Source organism: Ictidomys tridecemlineatus, chromosome 8 (genome assembly GCF_052094955.1).
Source record: "Ictidomys tridecemlineatus isolate mIctTri1 chromosome 8, mIctTri1.hap1, whole genome shotgun sequence".
Taxonomy (NCBI): Eukaryota; Metazoa; Chordata; class Mammalia; order Rodentia; family Sciuridae; genus Ictidomys; species Ictidomys tridecemlineatus.
This window is the reverse complement of record NC_135484.1, coordinates 155,034,177-155,056,311: the sequence shown is the minus strand read 5'-3', so window position 1 is coordinate 155,056,311 and position 22,135 is coordinate 155,034,177. Positions and strand designations below refer to the sequence as shown.

At 49.9% G+C, this 22,135-nt stretch overlaps 1 protein-coding gene across 5 annotated transcripts in view; it reads right to left on the bottom strand.

Annotated features, from left to right (window-relative positions):
• The window catches only part of Scgn (secretagogin, EF-hand calcium binding protein), a 52,037-nt gene extending 30,143 nt beyond the window's left edge, over positions 1-21,894 (bottom strand). For 3 of the 5 annotated variants that reach the window (XR_013425500.1, XR_013425501.1, XM_078020638.1), the window contains exons 1-6: positions 21,287-21,894; positions 20,426-20,496; positions 13,038-13,124; positions 9,610-9,699; positions 6,544-6,600; positions 6,063-6,140 (exon numbers count right to left, since the gene is read on the bottom strand). Coding sequence is in view for 3 of the 5 variants with exons in the window: in XM_078020638.1 (XP_077876764.1) it covers positions 6,063-6,140; positions 6,544-6,600; positions 9,610-9,699; positions 13,038-13,124; positions 20,426-20,496; positions 21,287-21,368 (465 nt within the window). In the remaining 2 variants the exon portion in view is untranslated. The remainder of the gene's footprint in view (positions 1-6,062; positions 6,141-6,543; positions 6,601-9,609; positions 9,700-13,037; positions 13,125-20,425; positions 20,497-21,286) is intronic. The other 2 variants (XM_005337030.4, XM_078020637.1) reach the window with 2 other exon arrangements.
• Between the last annotated feature and the right edge of the window lie 241 nt (positions 21,895-22,135).

Below are 22,135 nucleotides of genomic sequence, written 5' to 3'. Positions count from 1 at the left end.
TTGAGTTCTGATCCATTATATGTCATCTCATTTCATGGTCACAACATCCTGCTAAGGTAAGAAATATCTGCATGGCACAAACAGGAAAACCAAAGTTGAGAAAGATTAAATTTGTCTAAGAAATTGGCAAGATGCAAGTCTAAGCTCATTCATGGTTGGGAAGTGTCCCCCTGAGGGCCATGCGCTAAAGTCCTGGTCTCCAGCCTGTGACAATGTTGGCAGGGGTGGGGGGACTTTCAAGAGGCAAAGCCCAGTGGAAGGTCTTAGGTCACTGGGCGACTGCCCGAAGGGGACTCAGGACACCAGTCTCTTCCTTTCTCTCTTGGCTTCCTGGTTGCCAAGAGGTGGGTGGCCTGCTGTACCGCGTGTCCCCACCATGATGTACTGCCACCACAGGCCCAAACACAGGCCAAGCCACCATGGGCTGAAGCCTCTGAAACCACAAGCCAGAGCAGGCCTTTCCTCCTTATAAGGTGACCGCCCCAGGGGTTTTGTCACAGTGACGGAAAGGTAACACAACGCATCTGTCACCAGAGCTCTGGGCTTCATGGAGTCTGAATGTCTCATTATGAGTTTGTTCTGCTCCATGTTTGGTTATGAAATAAAACATCTGACGCCATCGATTACGCCAGAGATGTGGCGTTTGCTTTTCTAAATGCCTCTCTGTCCTGGGGGAAAAGGTGGTGGGTGTTGCCTCCTGCTCAGTGGCCTGAGTTTTCCTAGAGAGACTGAAACTTCAGTCCTTAACAGAATTTTTTTTTCCTAACCTTAAAAAGAGATCATCATCTTTATCTGGTAATTATCATATTATTGTGTCAAAGAGCACTTAGAGCCCCTTCTTCTGTTATTAGTCTACAATTATTTACTGAATTGCAGTGGCACCCCCTCCTCCCAAAAAAATCCTAACTGAGCTTCTCCAGAAATCTTCACCATAATGGATTTTAAGACTCTAAGCAAAAGAGTCTCGACAAGAGTTCAACATGGGTAAACCTCCTATGTTCCTGATGCTCTGTTTTCTTGGCCAGCGGTCTGGGGGAAATCGGCAGTTCAGGTGCTGGACGCCCCTTTGCTTGTTTTTCACAAACATGTATCCAGCCTAGTAGTTTGTAGAAGTGTGTTTGCAAATGCAACATGTGGTAACAACGACAAATCCTTTAACCAGGCCTCTGGCCTTGAGCTGGGCTTCACAGAGATGTCTACATTTTTAAGATAAGTTACAATTGGGCTCCATGGTAACAGCTGGCAGGGGGAGGAAAGAGGGGAGAAGAAGCTCTCCCCTGCTCAGGGGCTGTCCTTGAAGGGTTAACTTGCCCACAACAGTAAAAGGAAAAGCTGCTTTTATGTGAACTTCTGCAGACTGTGAGCTTCTGAGCCTCTCCCCTCACATGCTGGGTATAAAACTCTGAAACTCCCTGAACTCGGGGTTCAGGGGATTGAATTGATTACAGCAAAGGCTGTACCCTCTGAGCCTGGCTGCAGCCAAATAAAACGGTTTCCGGCTGTCTTGGGTGCCCTGCCTCATCTGTCCCTACAACAGAATAACAGTTTAACGATACGCCAGGTGCTGCACGAGATTCCCCAGAAATTGCCACAGTGGCACACACTCTTGGGAGTGGAGAGCAGAGACAAAACGCAGGTCTGAAATGCAGGGTGACAACATTGGCGCTATCCCTGTGACCTCCAAGAGCAGGGGGTGGAGGGAGCACCTGGCCCTGGGGAGGACGGAGGCGGGAGAGGGGGCTTCCTGCAGGCTGGGAGGAGGGGGAGGAAAGGAGGACGGTGCCGGTGGACACAGTGCAGAGCTCCGCTGCAGGTGCAGGCAGAGGGCTGCCCGCAGAGTCCGACTGGGAGAAGGGGGCCGGGTGAGTGGGGGGAGGACGGCCAGGCACAGAGGGCTCTGAGGGCCAAGAAGAGGAGTTTGCCGTCTGGCAGGTTCCTAAGTCGTCGGTGGCATATGCCATTCACTCATTTCTTCATTCAACAAAGACGCATTCACCGGGGTTTTTGTTCATTGGACCCACACTTTGAGCATCTACTGTGAGCCGGGCATTGCTCAGCTCAGAGGGCAAAGATCCCTGCTCTCACAGAGAGGGTCTTCTGGAGAGGGGAAAAGGTCAGCACCAGGCAAATCGGTGATGAAACTCCATATGAAAGTCACATGACTGTCCTACCTATGTAGGAGTCTGTGCAGGAGCAGCTGCGAGGCTCAGCTTGGAGCCAGTGGTCATAGAAAGTTCTAGTAAGAAGAGACCTTTGAAGGAAAGAGCAAGGCACGTGCAAACCTGGAACTAGGAATATCCTGGTGGAGATGCGGGGAGTGCAAAGGGCCAGTGGCAGTGGGCGGCACCCTTGGTGGAGACTTCAGGAGACAGAGCCTGGTGGGAAGGGGTTGGTCACTGGGGCATGCTTTTGCAATATACCTCGTCCTCAGACCCTGGCCTGCGCTCTCTCTCTCTCTCTCTCTCTCTCTCTTCCTCCTTGGCTGTCATGAGGTGAGCAGCCTCTTCTGCCACATGCTCCCCACCCTGGTTCCGCCCAAAGCAAAGGAACCAGATGACCTTGGACTGAAACCTCTGAAACTGTGAGCCAAGTAGATCTTTCCTCTTTTAAGTTGATTTTTCTCAGGTATTTTGTCATCACAACCAAAAATTAAGTCCCTAGCCTCAGGTATTTTGTTATAGTTACCGAAAATGGCTGATTAGAAAAGGAACTCATACAGTAGCCAATAAGATCGGCCGATTAGAGGTGGAGTAAGAGAAAAAGAGGCATCAAGGATGATTCTGAGAGTTGTGCCTTGACCAACTTGAAAGATCATATTCTCCCTAACTAAGGTGAAGAAAAACAGCCCGTGGTTTGTGAGGAAGGTGGTATTTTCGATTTTGAAGATGATACATTTCCAGCTGTGCCCCAGAAATTCAGAAGAGTGGTCTGAGTCAGAGAGAGAGATTGAGGTCATTAACTTCCGCTAATGGAGATCACCAGTAGAGAGAGGTGGACCCAGAAAAAGGAACCGCCTCAGGACTGAGCCCAGGCCCGTCCCAGGTTGGCCTGGAGCGGGGACACCTAGGACTACGGAAGGAAGAAGGAGACAGCGGCTCCCCCAGGCCTGACCGACAAGAGCCACGGCTGCCAGGGATGGGCCCAGCCCCACCTCATGCAGTTCTCCTTGTCTGCCAAAGAGCTGGGTCTCAGCGTGTTGCCTTGCGCTCGTACATGCTCTAATCTGGGACGTGAGTACCTCTCCCACAGGTACTGGCTGGTGTTTAATAAAAGTAGACAGTAACATCCTGTCCAGACGGCGGATCTCCCCTGCCTGGGGTGGGCAACACCTCTCGGTGCAGTGTCAGGGGTTTTGCTAAGGCCCACCCTGGGCCGGCGCTTCCCTCGCCCGGGCCCTTCCCCCAAGAGGGGCCACCACATGTGGACGGAGAGCAATGGAGTCGGCTGTCTCTGACTGAGACCTCTTCTAAGTTGTCCTTGTGGGGTATTCTGGTCACAGCAAAGCCTGCTGGCTCACATAGGACGATACCCAGACACCTACGTCACTGTCACACTCAACTCCCCCATACTTCTGCACATCTCTTTGATTCCACTTAGTGACAGATCCGTTCTCAGCTCTTGCCCACCGTGACCTGGCGGTCCTCTTGCCAGGGTCTCACCCGGATGGCAGCAGCCTCCCGGGGCTCTTCTTGACTCCACCCTTGCCTGTGTCAAACTCGTCAACACGGCAGCCGGATGCTGACAGCCTCAGCTCAGTCCTCTAGCGGATCCCCTTTGATTCACTCTAAACCCAGGTCCCCGTGATGGCCTAGAAATCCAGGCTCATCTGGCCCCTGTTAGACCCCCTTCTCCCTCTGCGGCAGCCACATGGGCTCTCCCTGTTGGCAAGACCCAGGCACACTCTTGCCCGGGGGCTGCGCTCGCTGCTCCCCAGTCCTTCCAGGCATCTCACCTTCCCAGGGGGCCACCCTGATGCCCACAGGAAGCTGCCCCTTCTCCCCACCCACCGCCGCCCAGGGCACCTGCACTGGCCTGGCCTGGCTCCACTTTTCCACCACCCTCCACCCGCTCCTGCAATGGATGCATTATTGATTGCATTTACTGTGTCCTGCAGCCTCCCCTCTGCCTCTGGTGTCACCTCTGAATCACCAGGGACTAGAATAGTGCCTAGGGCTTAATGAGAATTTAACCAATATTCACAGAATGAGCTGGATGAGTGACTATGTTATGAAGGCGGCAAGCACCGATGGTGCTGGGGGCACAGAAGAGCAGCCCTGGACTCGCCAGGGGAGAAGGTCCTGTGAGGCTCTCAGGAAAGATGGCATCCAACTGCATCTCGAAGGACCAACAAGAGCCAGATGAAGAAAAGTAGGGAAAAGATGAGCCAGGCTAGACTAAGCAGTCAGAAAGTAGTGGAGTGGGACGCGCCCTCCGAGCCCCTGGGCTTCATGGGAGAAGAACTTATACCAGGAACTTATGCTGGAGATTCAAAATGCAAATATATTCATTCTGTCCTTCATGTTATATAAGTTAATAAAATTGAGATAACAGCCAGCGCCGACATTCTGACATTAAGACAATGTTTAAAACATGCTCAGCTAGAGAGACGGCTCCGTGTTCCGTCCCCGGCAGTTTCAGCCTAATTACCCTTTTGCAGGTTCTTTATTCCATTACAAGGTTTCCCTGGGGCTTAGTCAAAAGGGAGCTGGAGCCAGCTCTGCAGCAGGGAGGCAGCTTCCTGAGCTGGGGGATTGTCCGCTCCCCTGTAAGTGCTGGGCACATATTTACACAGGGTTTTGGACGTCGTTTTGTGAGCTATTTAAACAAACCAACAGAGCAGGTCGCCAGTCTGTCTCCTCAGCTGAGATCCTGCCCTGGGGTGTTATTCTCTCCTGGTCATCATCTTTTTTCCTGTCCAAGCCATTCACAACTTATCATGGTCCCGGGAGACTCACTTGACTGGGGTCAGCATTCAGAGCCGCCAGGTTCCAGAGCGAGAGGTAGGGACGGGTCCAGAAAGGCAAATCGGGACAGCTTCCAGTTCAGCTGGTGCCCTCGGCTGGGTAACTGAGTTTCCTGGGTTATCATACCTTAAACCAACTTCCAGTGGTTGCAAACGCCAACTGAGGGTCTGCCCAGATCAAGCTGGGGGCACGTTTAACAGAACCAGAGGCTCTTCCCACTCAGCAAGGTGGGTCTGCTCCAGAACTCCTAAGGTAATGAGTGGAACCACCCACAAGCACACGATTAAGCCTCCGTCAGCAAATGACTTGCTTTCTAAGGAAGAAACCTGCAGATCTGATGAAAGGCAGCTCACACGGGGGCGGGGGTGGGGGATACGGTGAAGGCCACAGGCAGAGGAGCCAGATTCCATTCAGCACAAATGGTGGACTAGGGCTAGAGAGAGCAGGGAGGTAGAAACACGCAGAATGGGAGAGCGAGTCATCAGGGCAACTCCTCATACCTCACCATTTTTCAGGAAGCCCGACGCTGAGGACATCTCTGAGTCATTTGGGACAAGGATGTCATAAGTGTGACGTGGCGACAGCAAATACCACAGTGTGCTTCAGATGCGGCAGCTCCCTGCCCTCACGGTGTCTAGGCACCGTTAAATCCCTGTCACTACAGACCTGAGTGATGCTGGGAGGCCAACGCTTGTCCTAGGTCAAGCCACTAAGTGGCAGGAAGACACAACCCCCTCTTTCTGACCCCCCAGTACACGGAACCACACACCAGATGAGCAGAACCGTCCCCGGGGGGCAGGCAGGCCCATCTGATTGGTCCTGATCACCTAGGTCCATGTTGACTTCTTCCCTGTGACTTTTGTTACCACTTGGGCTGTTGGCCTGGCGCTGAGAAGCCTGACGTTGCCTGGACTTCCCTCGTCTCCCCAAAGACAGCACCCAGCCTCCCCCACGCACACAGCCTGTTCCCAAGAGAAAGGCTAAAGGGATTCAGCTTTAGCCAGTGCTTTCGGGAGATGAGGCTCTCTGGGGCACGCAGCTGGTCTCAAACGAGGAGCAGAGGGAAGGAGCACTGGGGAGAGAGGTTCTGTCACTCACCATGGTGCCCGTGTACTCTTCCAGCTTAGCCTCGGAGACGGCCTTGTGGTGGTGCAGGAAGAGGTCTCGGAGGAAGTTCTGTGACACCAGAGAAAAGTGACACTGTATGTCCTAAGTAAACAAGCTGCAAAGCTCTGTAGAGGCCTTATGACTGTTTGTTTGAAGAAGGAGGTAGGATGTTTTTGACAAGCAATAAGTCCAAGCATGGAGGGCTGTCCCTGTTAGAAGGGAGCTCAGGGAACCCACAGAATAGCTCCAGGCATGGAAAAAAGCGAAAGTGCTCAAGTGTACCTCTTTGCTAAAGAGAGCGTCACAGCCCGCACCTGCTGAGTCTTCTAAACAGGCACGCCTTTTTTTTTTTAAAGTAATCAATTCAAATCCATGTTTCTTAGAATCACGGAAATCAAACTCATGATGCACCCATATCAAATCGCCAAGGACAAAGACCCCTCCCCCCGCGGCTCTCCCCAGGGACACTTACGTGAAGCTCAGCCGCTGATATGAAGCCACTGCTGTCGGCATCGTATTTGCGCCAAATCTGAAACACACAAAAGTCTTTAAGCGATTTGTCCTCAAAAGCTGAGGGATGGACTTGTGCTGGTGTCCCCCATGGTTCAGCATCTGAAAACGGTCCCAACTGGTGCAAGTAAGACTTTCTCAGGGAATTTCAGGCTTTCTTTGGTGACAGTCATTGGGAAGAACTCAGCCAAATTGTGGCACTGTGTCCACTTGAAGTCACTTATAAGGGTCACATGCTCCCATGGGAAGGCTCCGTATGAAACAATAGAATGAGATGCATTTCAACGCTGCGCTGCGCAGGATGCTACAGGAACCACTCGGGACCCCTGGGAGACCCACACGACAGCGCAGCGCCGACCCAGAGAGGTAGCGCAGGGCTGAAGCCAGCCTGCCCTCGTGGTCTGCCCGTCCCTGACTACGAGCTGCAGCTCCGTCAGACAACCATCCTCGAGGTGGACACGTGACAACCTGGCACCCACACAGTGGGAAATGAGATGGAGTCACCTGCTCAAAGCTGAGACGCCAAACGTCAACACCTCCCAGTGAAAGGGTGGGCTCACACACACTGCCCCCGGGGACATGGTGACCTCGCCTGCATGGCCGTGGCTCCGGGTAGAGGGAGAGGCTACCTCGGTGACTCCCAGGGGCAACCCATCCCTCCCACTGGTTTGCGGCCACAGCTGCGTCCTGAGCTAGGAGACTGAGCTGGAGATCTGATCAAAGCCACGAGCCGCCTGCTCTGATGAGTGCTGCTCCTTGAACCACCTCTGCCTCCTCCCACACAAAACCAAGGCCGCCCAGAGCAGTTGTTTAGGGAACAAGGTTCTCCTTCATCCTAAATGGGTGGTCTGCGGTACCCCTGGCGGGGACCTCCATCCTGCACACAATCAGGACCCAACCTCAGACCCCGCCAACAGAGTGAGTGGGCGGCGGTGACACCAGGCGGACCTTTAGTGAGAACTGCTCAGAAAGCCACTTCTTCTAGTCCCAGTCATTTGTGTCTGAATTAGCCAGACTTATAAAATCAATGAGGTAAGTGTGAGTTATATCATATTCTTGGATGAATATACCCAAACTATGAGAATTTCCAATAACTCCACCGACCATTTTTACAGACTCTTTAAGTGTTTTTCTCCATGCCCCTCCAGCTCCATGAAGGCAGCTGAGCCATGGGGGGCCAGAGAGCTTTCTGTGAATCTCAGCCAGACTCTCTCTAAAGAAAGAAGGCCAAGTAAAGAGAGATCCAGACAAACAAGAAGAGTTGATCACCAACAAACCCTGGAACAAGGAGAAACACAAAGAAGGAAGTCTCAGCAACTGTGAGCAGAGATAATGTAGGCAAACTGAAAAGGATCTCAGCTGCAGAAAATCAGGCAGAAATAATGCCCTGTGCAGAAAAGGCACTTGAGCTAGTGAGTGTGTGTTCAGCTAGTGCTCAGGGCCTGTGGTTCAGGGGAACAGTGGACACTGGGGTTTCCTAAGATACACAGGATATAATGGGCTGCAATCAATTTAATTAAAAAGTAACTCAAGGGCCGGGGACATAGCTCAGTTGGTAGAGTGCTTGCCTCACCTGCACAGGGCCCTGAACGTTCTTCCTTATAGAACAAATTGACCAAGTAAAGGGAAGGAAAATAGAATAGATATATTCTTAAAAAGATAAGAAAGCTCCTTAGTTCTGTTTCCTTTTCCCATTTCTCAAGGTTATTCCAGACTAAAAAAGTCCTAACATGCTAATATTTTTTTTCTGATTTTAGAAATAAATGATGTTCATCATTCAAAATTAAAGATATACAAAAAAAAAATACTATACTATCCAGAAATCCCTACCCCAGAGATGATTATTTAGTGTTCCTTTCCCTTCTGTTTCTATTACATATAAAACAAAACTGAATTGCTGGTCACATTGTCTACACACTTGGTTGATTTATAAATTCTATTTAAAACTTCCTGTGAGCATTTTTAAACATAATTAAAATCATTTTGAAAATGTCTTGAAAGTAACTTGTAAATAATTTTATACAGAACTAGAAAACACAAAGACTATGAAAATGTCCAGAAATCCTACCATTCACAAATAACCGTAATTCATCTTACGAGTATTTATCTATGCAGGTTTAGGGAAAACAGTGTTGTTGTTTTTTTTTAAACAAAATTAAGATCACTCTATGTACAAGTCTGTTTCTTAACATTACATTGCACATCCGGCATATTATCAAATATTCTTGGAAACATTAGCAACTCAATGATGCATACTGCCCAGCAGTGGGACTTTCCCTAAGTAGCTGTAGCCTCTAGAAGGACCCCTGGCAAGTACTCAGAAGCACCGTGGAAGGAAGGAATCATACAAGGTGTCATCATTTCCTTTATTCTTCCTTCATACAGAGTTGGTTATGTTATTTTTTCTCCCAATTCTGGGGATTGAATCCACAGCCTTATGCATGCCAGGCAAGCGCTCTACCACTGAGCCACAGCCCCAACCCTTCAGTTTTAACTCTTAAGTAACAGCACAGCATTTAATGGACAATGTTCTAAAGAAAAATTTTTTCTACATTTTCGATTACATCCATAAAATACATACCTGGAGAAGTAGAATTATAAAGTCAATATGTAAATGTTTTTAAGTAATTCTGAATCATGAAGTTTTAAAGTTTCCTGATTGAATTTTTGCAAAATTACTTTCCATAAAACTCTTCCACAATACACACCTGCCACAGAGCACCAGTGAACAATCTCAGGGTTTGGGTTTTTTTTTTTTTTTTTTAGTGGCACTGCATATTTTTATAGATCTTCTTAAAATCTTGACCACTTTGATTGTGAAAAATTAAGTTATTTTATTTACATTCCTTGGGTTATTGGATATATTTATGGTCCACTCAGATTTCTTCTGTGAACCGCCTGTGTATGTGCTTGCTCGATTTTATATAAAGGTAAAAAATAGTGCCCGCTCTGTCCTCTGTGCACAACTGTCCCTCAGGACAGGCAGGAGAGGGGGCAGCCACACCCCTCCCCATGTCAGGCCACTCACCTGCATAAACTCCACGCTGCTGTCCAGGGGGGTTTCCAGGCGAAAGAACAGAAGAAACTTTTCATCCTCAGACAAGAACATACTGGCGAGCTAAGGGGACAGAGGAGTAGCAATCAGGGACACTTCCCCGGGTGCATCAGGGAGTGCTGTGGACGCAGGCCACAGGGCAGAAGGGCTCAGCTCTCCCAGAATGGAGTTCCCTGCCCTTGATAACCCTGCGTGGATTGTTGGTTCTTTCAATAATTATCATTCTCCTACTAGGTGTGAAACACTGTGGATAACTGTTTCCCATGAGCTAAAAATACAAAATAATGATGATAATAATAAACTTGCTCAGCATTCAGTATGTTCCAGTTGCTATTCTAAGAACCTCCCATATTAAATTATCAATGATAGAAAATAGGAATAGTGAATAGTGAACAATGCTTACCTGGGCTTACAGGTACTGTTCCAAGTGCTCATTTAATCCAAACCACCTCCTTTGAGATACATATACACCCCTGCTATTTCTTTCTAATTAGAGAAACTAGACCACATGGAGATAAAGAGATCGTCAAAGTCATGCAGTGAGTAAGTGGGGAGTGGAGTCTCCAAGTCAGGAATTTCAAGCCCCCACCCCCCCTGCCCCCCAGAACCATGAAGCTTTGCTGGTGAGATGCTGACCGTGCAAAGAACCTCAGTGCCATGTGCAGAGCAGGAACGACTGCTGGCTGGGGGGATTCCTGAATACTACTGTGGTCTATGCTCTTTCACATCATTAGAGTTTATACGATGCTACAACAGTTGGCTGAAGTGTGATAAATTCAACCAACAAGCTTCCTGTGTAAGCAATTGATGTACTTCACTCTTCATTTATTCCAAACAAAGGTGACATCTTGTTCCCCTATAGGATCATGATTCTGCCTCACACCTAGGCGTTTGACAGGGTTCATTGCACCCAGGGGACTACTGTGTAACCATCTTCCTTCTGGGTCAGCCCATAAATAATGATTGCTTTTCATAACTGACAGTTTTCTCAGCATCTGGTATAACGCCACAGAGCAAGTCCAGCACACGTGAGGTGGGTGGGCTCTAGGTTTTTGCGCTCGTTTGGATTCGAGTCAGCTCAAGGGTACATCATTTTAACAACTGTTTTCACATACTGGGTGCTGGGTGCCTACCGCATGGCCAGCACGGGTAAGGTGCTTTTCATTTATTATCTCACTAAACTCTCACATCAACCCTTCAGGAAGAATAAATACCCCCTTTTTTTACTGTGACAGGCTAGAGTAGCACCAAATTTCTCCTTATTGCTTACCAATTGTTTGATCTTGGACAATTTAATTGACATATCTATGGCCAATTTTCTCATTTATAAAATGGGAACAATAATATTGGCATCTGATGCTCATGTGAAAACTAAAAATAAAATGAGCCCATATTCGTGAACTGCTGTAGCAAAGTACCTGGTGTTTATTCAGCTGTCATAAGTGGTAACTGCGATGTTACTACTTATCACATGGTAATGGGATTCAGCCTCAGAGACATGAAATGACCTGCCCACAGTTACATATCCCCCCACAATGACTTTGTGTTCTACCCTACAACCCCATGGTCAGGTGGGATTAGGAATGGCTCTTCAGGACTGAGCTTTTCACATAGGGAGGGCTCAGGCGAAGAAACCCAATTAGACATAGTTCACTTACGCCAGGCCTTCACGACCCCTCTCTACCTCCACTTTTAGCTGGAGTGGCACAGAGGTATCCTGGGCACATCAAACACACAGAGTGTCCCCAAGCCCTACTTTGGCTCTTGGTCATGAGCTCTTCTCCATGTTACTTTTCACTTGAACATCTAAACTGTGTCAGCATGACTGATTTTATGTCACGACCACCTGCAACTGGAGTAAGTGAAACAGTCACTGGTAGCAAGGAGAATACGGGGGAAATAGAGACCTTGCTGCCAGAGACTTGCAGACCCACGAGGCCTTAAGGAACCTTGGGAAGGACCCAGACCTACACTACCAACTTCCCTACAAACAGCCACCACGGTCACACTCATGGGCAGGCTCTAACCACATGGCAGCCTGTTGCTCAGGAGGGTCTGCCTGGTACCAGTGAGATAACAGCCACTTCTGAGCTATTTACCATGCTCCACATCCATGGGGACGTCAACAACTCATGGAACACCACTGTGTGCCGTGTCTGCTCCAGGGCTGAGAGCACACCAAGAGCCCTGCGGTCCCGAGCACTGGTTCTGCGCATCGAGCTTCGTGTCTGCATTTACTTCTGACATACTGATGTTTTTACGTCGATTCTGATGTGAATCGTAGGTTACATGTGAAACTTACCTTTGAGTAAAAAACAATGTTGGAAACAGCAACACTCATAAATCTAGGGTTTAGCTTATTGATTTTCTGAAAAGGCAGCTGCCGTTCACTTTTCATAAAGAGGCATTATCCTGTTCTAGTAACATAATTCCCTAAGGAAATTACCCTTTTATTTTTTTCGATGATATTGACTGTCCAAGTCAATATGGAATGGTGGCCCCATAAGATCTTGCTGGAACTGAAACCTAGTGACCTCACAGCTGCGATGACTTCACAACAACATGCATGAGCCACACGTGTGACCTGGTGTGAACTTACAATACTGTCAATCATGTGAAGACACAGCACATACAGTTACATACTGTGCACAGAACCGATAAGAACAATGATCAACTGTGTCCCTGATTGTATGCTTATTAAAATATACTTTTATCATTGTTTTATAGTTCTATTTTCATATGAAAATAGTATCTACTGTATTACAGTCAGCCGTGTTATATTGTTAGCAGCCTGCTACATGTTTTGTTTACTGAGAGTCTCTTGATAGTACCAAGAAGCCAGATGGAATGATTGACTTATACTGCCTGGTTTGTGTGTGGGTGGTGGGGGGGAGGCCTTACAAAGCATTTCTCAGAACATATGCTGTCAGTAAAGAAAGCTATTTTCTGTTCTGTTTTGTTTTAATGATCATCAGAGACAGATCTTTCCAACCTCCACTGCATTGATGCTAAAGTTTGTTTAAATTTATTCATTCATTTATTGTCAGTAAGTTTTTTCCTTATACAAGTTCAATTTGAACAAGACACTGTGAAAAGACAATGTTGGATCAAGTAACCAAAAGACATCCGCCACCTCAATTCCCCGATGATAAGATAGGTATATTGATCAACCCCCATAAGACCAAGAAAGCCCTGCCCACCCCTCATTACTAGGCAACTGAGCAGATGCAAAAGGAGAGGCGATTACTTCAAAAACGGTATCCAGGCCAACTGCCCTGCAGAAGGCTCGTATTTCCCAGTCGAATGGATGTCAGATTCCCATTGTCTTTCATGGGAAATCACAGCCCAAGAAGGCAAGTCAAGAAAGGCACAACCCAGAAAGGCACAGTGGCGACGGGTACCTCTTTCATCTGAACGCGGGTAGGGGCCTCACGCGTGGTCACCACTCGCTGTTTCAGCCTGCACGTGTCTTCCTCCAAGACGGCCTCCTGCAAGGACCACACACACCCACGTTAGTGCAGAGAGCAAGCACAGCCTGGCCTCTGTGCCACTGAGGAGCAGATTCCCCAGCCATTTAGGAAGACTCTCTCGTTGTGGGGCACAGCGCAGTGCTGGGGACTTCAGCAACCCACCACCTACCACCGTCTGACCAGGTGAAGTTTACAGTCACTGAGTCGCTAAATTACAGAAAAGAAGCTGAGAAACTAAAGTGCCCAAAGAGTGAACTGGACTATCATCATAAACTCAGCTGTGAGAAACAACAGCACTGTAATTAGTATCTAGGTGTTTTCCCCAAGAACTCAGAGGCTTTCCATTTTTAACTAAACGATTCAGTTTGGGGAGCGCCGTGGCTGCCGCAGGGCATTCTCTTGATCTTCTCCTGGTGCCCGCTGAGGAAAAGCATCATTATAACAGGGAAATGATCAAAGACTAAACCAAAGGAAACGATCCTTGGCTCACCAAAGAGGTTCTCTCCTATCCACAGCCTTCCCTACAGCTGCAGTTACCTTCTTGGGTGGATTTCGGGGGTGCTGCAGGGAACAGGAACTATGAAGAATGAACTCCGACGTCAAACGGAAGGCACAGAGCGTCTCCGACATCGACCAATTCAAAGATTCCATCCTCACTGCAACTTGTACTTAATAATGTCTTAATTCTTGATATGCTCACTCTGGTCCTGGTCCCAAAGTCTCCAGCTGTGAGTGACAGGACTGGGAAGCGGTGATGTTCACTGACCACCATCCCTGCCGGTGTTGGGGACCAGGGGACTCGGAGCTGCGGGAGACTTTGGATGTGTCATCTATGCACATGTGTGCAGGAAAGTGTGCTGGTGGCCTTGAACCTGCCCAGGCCTTCCCCTGCTGCTCTCAGAATAACAGCAGAAATCGCAGGGAGAGCGGTGCTGAGATGAGCACTCACTGGAACACCCCAGACCCCTGGGGCTCCCTTCCTGCGCCCCCCAGCACGGGCGTCCTGCAGCCCCGGCCCAGCACCGCCAGGCCAACCCAGGACAGCCGCTTTCTGCTGAGCAGCTTCCCCATGCCAAGCACAGCGCCAGCCCCTGGTGGTGAGCAAAACAGCCCGAGGCTGCCCTGGGGCACAGGCTGTGGAAGACACTTTGTCCCGCCTCCCTTCCCACTGGGACCTCCCCCTGAGGGACTTCCACAATGGGAGGCCACGGGGGAGGAAGGGTGGCAGAGAAGGACAGAGCCAGCCCCTTCCTTCCACAGGTGGCATCTCCTGGTCTAGAGGACCACCTCTGCCTTCCGGAGCCTGAGACACGGAAAGAGGCCCCTTTCATGTCCCCTGCACCTGTGGCTGCCCTCAGCCACATGCTTCCTTCTGACCAGCCTCCGTGCAACAGAGTCCAGGGGAAAAAGCCTCAGGCTCTCCTCCCTGAGACTCCGCCCTTTCATGTCACTGATGAAAGAGGCCAAAAGGATGACTTTCTCCACAGGCGGACAGAACTCCACAGGGACCAGCACTTCCACTCCCTGGCCCTCTGCCCCACACGTGGCTCCCGCCCCATAGGAGGCAGCAGCATCCACAGGGAGCCCGGCAAGAAGTGGTTTATAAACAGGAAACGGTTCAAACAAAAGGTGAGAACTTGACTCACTTTGGGAATTTTTCAGGATGGGTTTCAGCAATTAGCTAAATAAACAGGATGCTTTAAATATCATAAGACCCTGAAATTTGAAGTCTAGTTCTTGAACACGCAGGTGGCACCATGCTCAGGAGAAGTGACTCTGTGCTGGGGAGGCCCAGAGGGTCATTGCAGGACTGTGGCCCCCAACACGGTGTGCGGTCTCTCCATCGCAGGAGGTGGGTGCCCAGCAAATGCTCGGTGGTGGTTTATCACGGTGAGGAGAGAAAAAGGCACTGAGCTGAGGTGAGTTGAGCCGCTGGATCCCTGATATCACTTCAATCTTTGCACTCTTACAGCTGACATGAGTGCCAGGTAGATTCATGCCAAACTACACTGAGTCTCCCCATCTGACCACTCAGGAACGTCACCAGCATGTATAAAGTGAAACTGCACCTTTTTTTTTCCCTTGTCACTTTTTGCTGGAGGGGATTAGAATACCGTGAATGACTGGGGCTTCTGTAGTTCCCAGCAGGGGTTAGACAGTGAGACTCACTTGCTCAGAACACATTGCAGTGAAGGGGAGTTTCTTTGTACAAAGTTAGAACTTTTGTTAACAAGAACTCAAGATGGCGTCTACAGGCGAAGCTATTTTTAATCAAGAAAAAAAAAAAGGTAAACCCAAAGCACGCGCATTTGTGACAGAGATAATGCACTCATCAGATGGATTGTGTTCCATCATACCAGGGCCATCTGCTAGATTAATGGCTTTGGTCTTGTATTTAGAAACCCCCAAATGATTAAAATCAGAGGTCTCGGACAGATTGACTTTGTAAGTACCATCAACCAAATGTGTTTGCTTGATGATTATGAACAGGGACCTAGTTTTTAGAAAGGAACACTTTCTTAAGTGAACACCCACCAAATAAGACATACAGAGGGGAAGAAAAAGACATCACAACATCTCGGGCCAGGAAGGGGGAAATACCACCCGGATCAGTCATCTAAGCCCAAGTGAGTGTGGTGGCCCTGAGGTGACTCACTGTGGTCACCACCTCCCTGGAGTAGGGTGGTGGCAGGTGGGACTTCAGGATCATCTGCCTTGGCTTGGAACTTGCTCTCACAAACGGGAGTCCCAGGGACAGATGTGTTTATTTTGGATATTAAAAGCATTTTAGTGGTTTCGAGAGTCAATGCCAATCACCTCGTGTGGCGTAACTTGGTGGTAGTTCTAAAGCAAAGAGGATCCAGAATAAATACTGGGAAAACAAAGGACCCAGAAGAGACTAGGTCACCCTAAGAACACGAGGACAGCGCGCGCTTGTGGTGTCTCACCGTGAGACAGGCAGGTCCAAACAGGGTCATTCCCACTTTATGGACAAAAACTGAGGCCCAGGGAGCGTAAATGGCATATTGATGTCACGCCCCACGGCTGTGGCCGCAGAGCAGGGATGCCACACAGGATTTCTGTGTCCACCACAATCATCTCCCCACCCAGGGCTTCTCTGAGGTGCACCTCTGGAGACCAGGAGCTACACTCTTCCCCTGTAGAAGGTGAATAGGTCTCCTGCGACTGCAAGATCTCCCGTCGACCAGGTTTCCCGTGTGATGTCACTCAGAGCCTCGACCAGCCTGTCCAGCCTCAGCACCACCACTATGTGTTTGAGTGTGTGATGTTGTTTTCTGTTAGGCATCAACTTGATCAGATTATAAAACACCTAGAGGCCGGGGCTGTGGCTCAGGGGTAGAGCACTTGCCTAGCATATGGAGACCCTGGGTTCAATTCTCAGCATCATGTAAAAAACAGATGAATAAAATAAAGCTAAATTTAAAAAAGTTACCTCATTAAAAAATAAATAATTTCCTAGAAAGCTGGAAGAGCATTATTTGGGGTGTGTCTGTGAGGGTACCACCCCAGGAGATCAGCATGCAGTCTGAGTGCACTGAGTGGGGAAGATCTGCCCTTAGTGTGAAGGGCCACCATTCAAACAGCTGGAGTCAGAGAGCAAAGAGAAGACAAACTGCTGTCCCTGCTCAAAGTCCAGGACATGCTCCTCTCCTGCCCTGGACATCAGAAATGCAGGCTCTCTGGACCCTGGATCCAGGACTCACACCTGCAGCCCTCCACTGGGTTCTTCCACTCTGGCCTCCAACTGAGAGTTGCAGCATTGGCCTCCCTGACCTTGAGGCTTCTGGACTTGACCTGAGCTGGGCTGCCAGCACCCCAGGTCTCCATCCTGCAGACGTCCTGTCTTGAGACTTCTCAGCCACCACAGTCACCTCTCAAGGTCTCTATGCATATCCTACTGGTTCTGTCTTTCTGCAGAGCCCTGGCTTAACACAACGTGCAGACCCACGAAGGCAGAGCACCAGGGAAATGGCTCAGCAGGGTGGGAAACACTTTGAATTTCAGCTTGACCTTTTAGATGAAGAACTCTGCCGGGACGGCCATCTCGGACCTCTGTTGATCAATACATTATTATTCTTTATGGTGGGCTGGGCACCCCCAAGGGAAGTGGACCCACAGAGGCCACATTGGTGAACCATCAGATTTCAAAGCAAATACATGTGGAGCCAAAGAAGCAGTGACCAGGTCCTACTAATGGGCCAGCTTTGGCTTGAGAGCACTGAGCCTCATCCTGTCCTTTCAGATCTCCCACCCAAAGCCTCCCTCAGGGCTAACGCCAGGAGCCAGGGTTTGCTGTGCTGTGATTCCCCCTGAGTCCTGTCTAGACCCTGGACCCAGCAGGACACTCGCAGTCTAAGCTTCTCAGAGGCCCAGGAGGTGAACACACGGGAAGTGTGTGCAGGAAGCTGAGGCCAGCAAGGGACTGGCTGGAAGTCCCCATTCAGAGGACAAGTCTGCAAAGGAAAAAGAGCAGCTGCTGGCAGCAGGAGGTTCCTCCCTGGCCACTCAGAGACCAGGCAGCAGCTTTCTGTGGAGCCCTTTATCCTTCTTGTGAGGTCTCTGGGGGAAGCTCCAGCTATTGGGACCCCTGAAGAGCCACCAGCCACACCTGCTCCTCAGAGCCCAGGCTGCCTGGCCCTGCCGGCTGGTCTCTGTGCTCACTAAGGGACGAGCACAGCAGGGCTGTCCCTCTCTACTGAGCTTACTCCTCGCGCATCAGGGACAAGCCCAGAACTAGAAAAGGTTCTCCAGTCGCTCTGTCGAAGTAGCATGGGGTGCCCAGTGAAGGTCCCTGCACCGCCCCCTACCAGGCACTGCCTCAGCATTCTGAAAGAGCGCCAGTGGCAAACGCTGCCATTTCTAGTTAATAAACAAGTCATCGACGCCACCTCTAGCCCAGGGCTGAGGAGCAGTGTTGGGATGGCTGCCCCAGCTCAGTGGGATTCGCCTGATCCTGGCTATCACCATTCCTGCAGGGACAGAGAGTAAGAGGAAATGCAAATGACGTAGCGTGATTTTACCACGCAAGATTCTTTGCAGACACTAAATATACTCAAACACATACAGGTTCACATTTTATCAGGTGCTTGAGACCTTAAAATTTCTTTCTTTTTTTTTTTTTGGAGAATTTTTTAATATTTTTTTTTTTTAGTTTTCTGTGGACACAACATCTTTTTTGTTGTTGTTTTTTTGTTTTTGAATGTGGTGCGGAGGATCGAACCCGGGCCGCACGCATGCCAGGCGAGCGCACTACCCCTTGAGCCACATCCCCAGCCCCTTAAAATTTCTTTACTAGACACAGAGATGCCTGCACTGGGCATGGCTGCGCAGCACAACAGTGACTCATTCGTGACTTGTTTCCTCAAGGTTCAGGATTGCTCCTGCACAAGAGAAAACAGGCCAGATCCGAGGAGGGGCTGGAGATGGAGCAGGCAAGCCGCAGAGATGATGTTCCCCTTCTCTCTCTAATGGCAACAGTTCCCCCTAGGGTAGCTGAGTCCTTGGAAGGAGAGTCTTCAGCTAGAGCACATCTCGTGTGTGAGTAGCCACCCCTCCGTCACCGAAAGTAAGACATGTCCAGTTTCACCGCTGACTATGACGTTTCTCCTTTCCTATAAATCACTAAAGCAAAGAGCCTGCTGAAACGTGTGGAGTTGCAGCCTCTGGAGATTGAGATGTTTAGGCATTGACCACACTATGTTGAAGTTTAGGAGTTGGACACTGAAGACGTTAACAGCTTTACATGCATCTTTGGGTTTCCCACAAATACGCCTGCTGGCACATGGCCTCTGGTTCCTGGACCACCCTGACCCTTAGCGTTCACAGGCCAAAGTGGGAGCCCTGCAGTAAGGCTGAGGGGGCTTCCCACAAGCTGCTGACACTTGAAACTGGGCAGCAAAATTGAAATTGGGTGAGGCTTTCAGCTCTGCTCGGGGCTGGTGCCATCACAGTCATGAAGGGTAAAGAACAGTGTGTGCTAAAGGTCTCACCAGAGCAAAGAAGAGGCTCAGATTCCTGCCACCTGCCACCCCTTTCACCCCCTAGGCACACAGAGCGTGGGGGTGGGGGAGACAAAGGGTGATGTGGAGAGAGAGCCATCAGAGACCAAAGCAGAAGACTGGGGTGAGATAAGAAATGAAGGACCAAAAAAGGAGAGATGAGATAGAGAGGAAAGAGGAGGAATGGAGAAATGAAAGGCAAGGGCAGGAGGGACCAAGAGAGACCTTTGAGAAAGAGACCGGCTGGAGAAAGAAAGAGGAAACAGACAGAGAGCCAGGGAAACAGGTGACGAGCAGGTGACAGATGAGAGTCAGAGGGGTCAACGAGGAAGGCAAGAGACACTGGGAGATGACAGCCAGGAAACTGGTGGGAGAGACAGACATACAAAGAGGAACAGAATGGGAGGCAGACAACATGGAGGCCGGGTCGGCTGGTGGAGGGAGAAGGCAGCCTCCTCTTTTCTGACCTGTCTAGCCCCCACACCCACCAGCTGCTCCTCAGTGGGGCAAAGCTCCCGGATCCTTGTTCTGGGTTCAGATGGGAGAATGAGACGCACCCCAGTGTTCCCAAAGTCAGGTGAGCTCTCTCTGTACCTCACTTCTGTGCAGCTGTCTGGTGCTCCTCCTCCTGGCACGCATTCCCTAAGGGAGCCCTCTCCTGACCAGACCCACCCAGACTAGCCGCAGCTCTGCACCTCTGAGAGAGCTCACCTCTGCTTTGGGCAGGAATCTCCAAGAGTCAGTCTACATCTCTCAAGGTCAGATTTACCACCTGTGACCTGAATGCCATATAAATGGGATTACGTTTCTGTCTGGCTTCTCTCTAGTTTGTCATTCCCTCTTCTAATAAAATGAATAATGGAAAATGATTTTAGATGATTTGCCATTTGCTATCAAAGGAGTGCCATATGCACTAAACACCCACAACGATAAAGCTCTTAACATCTTTTCCACCTTTGATCTTGTGAACAAAGCAAACCACCCTATCTCCAGCTTTAAGTCCATTAGCAGAGGTATAAACAAGGAAACTCGTAAAACAGAGTTGACTACAGTTAGGACCTCTGAGTGCATGACAGATGTTACAATCAGTGAGTGACCAGCATGGTGAAAGTTAGAGTCGCATCTTTTATAAAACCTGCCTAAATCCCCTTGTGTTGCTAGGAGAGGGAGAAAAATTACATGCATGCAAGGAAGAAAAGAGGTCAGATGGGATTAATGGGTACAAATCAGCACAAGACTTGGATGCTTGTATTTCACTAAGAGACACATAGATTGATGCTCAGGGCGGGAAGTACTTACATCTGTGCCCAATTTCCTCAACATATGGTGAAAGAAAGCATCGAGCTCCTTCTCTTCTATGTAGCCTTTTTCTAAATGTAAGGAGATAAGCATAAATAATAGTCATATAGAAAAACATATGGCATTTAGGACTTATCTAAATCTGCTTTTAATCTCACGCCATGTAAAATCCCCATAGACATATTTTTTTTTGTCATCCCAATAATTAAGTACCAACATGGACCTCCAGAAGACACAGATGTGGACAGAGAATACATGCTGCTGAGTAAATGTTTTATGCTAAGGTTTACATTAGGATTTGAAGAACAAAAGCTCTTAAATACATGAATTTTAATGGATAAACACGAGTTTTAGAATAAAATCCAATTATTTTGAAAGCTTGGAAATAGTTAACAGAGGTAAATATAGAATCCTAGTTTGCAGGTTTAAACACACATTGTAGGTGTTTTATGTTTCTTTAATTATTTGTAAAACCGAAGTGATCGGTCCTCAAGAAAGTTTTTTGCCTTTGTTTTTTGGTAGAGATGTAGTACCTTTGAAGGTTGACAAATTCCTCCTCTGTTGGAGAGAGTGCGTGCGCGGAAGAGGTAGGTGTGTACCCCCAGGACCGCACAGAGAGGGCTGGCTTCTGAGGGCTGCGCCTCAGCGCACCATCCCGGGCTACTTGTAAAGACTTTCGTCGTTGCACGCACCAACGGCGAACCCTGACTCGCCCAGGCTGGGAAGGGGGCAAATCCCTCCTGCCACCCGGTTTCACGAGGTTTCCGAGTGTGTAGCACGGGCACGCGGGTCCACGCCGCAGGTGGAGGCTTTCCCTGCGCGGAGACCCGGTCCCGGTCCCCGGCTGGGGCTTGCACTCACCATCCGCGTCGAAGCGCTGCCAGACCTGCCAGAAGCCCGCGGCGTCCCAGCGCCCGGGGGCCGGTTCGCGGGCGCTGTCCATGGTAGTGAGCGCGGCCGGGCTCCAGCACCGCACGCCTCGGGGAGGACTCCCGCACTCTGCGCTGAGCCTTCGCCTGCCGCTGGCGCTCTGCTGGCGCTCTGCTGGCGCACCTGCCGGTGGGCGGGCTTCAGCTGGGAGGCGCTGGTGGCGCTGGTGGCCCTGGCGTCGGGGAGTCCTGGCCTGGCCCGCTGCCCCGCCCGCCCCCGCCCCGCGCGCGGAGCCCCCGCTGTCTGCTGGGGACGCGGGGAGGAGCGCTGTCACCCGGCCACGGCTCACTGCCTTGCCCTTTAGCTTGTTCGTCAAACTCAGAAAACTCCCTCTTCCGCTTGACTCACCTTTCACACTATCGTCTCAAGAGGTTTGCTAGGGAGAGCTGCCCTGTCTACAGCGTTGGAGGAGATGTCAGTGTCCGGCCCCTCTGGACCAGATGACTTGGACGCACGCTGCGGCGGGGGCAGGTGGAGAGCGCAGCAGCGATGGCGGGATGAGGCTGCTGCTCCCAAGAAGCCAGTGGACAGCAGTTATTGAGCCCTGACCGTGTATTGCGCGCGCGCGCGCACACACACACACACACACACACACACACACACACACACACACACACTTCTGTGCTCCACGCGATATAAGGACTTGCAGGTACATGGAGATTCTGCCTGTCCCTGCGGCTCAAAGGGGTGTCATTAGGATGCTGGAGGGAAGACAAACTGAGCTCTCTCTACCAGGAAGAGCCAGCGCAGCCATGTTGGCCACCCTCTTCTGGAATAAGC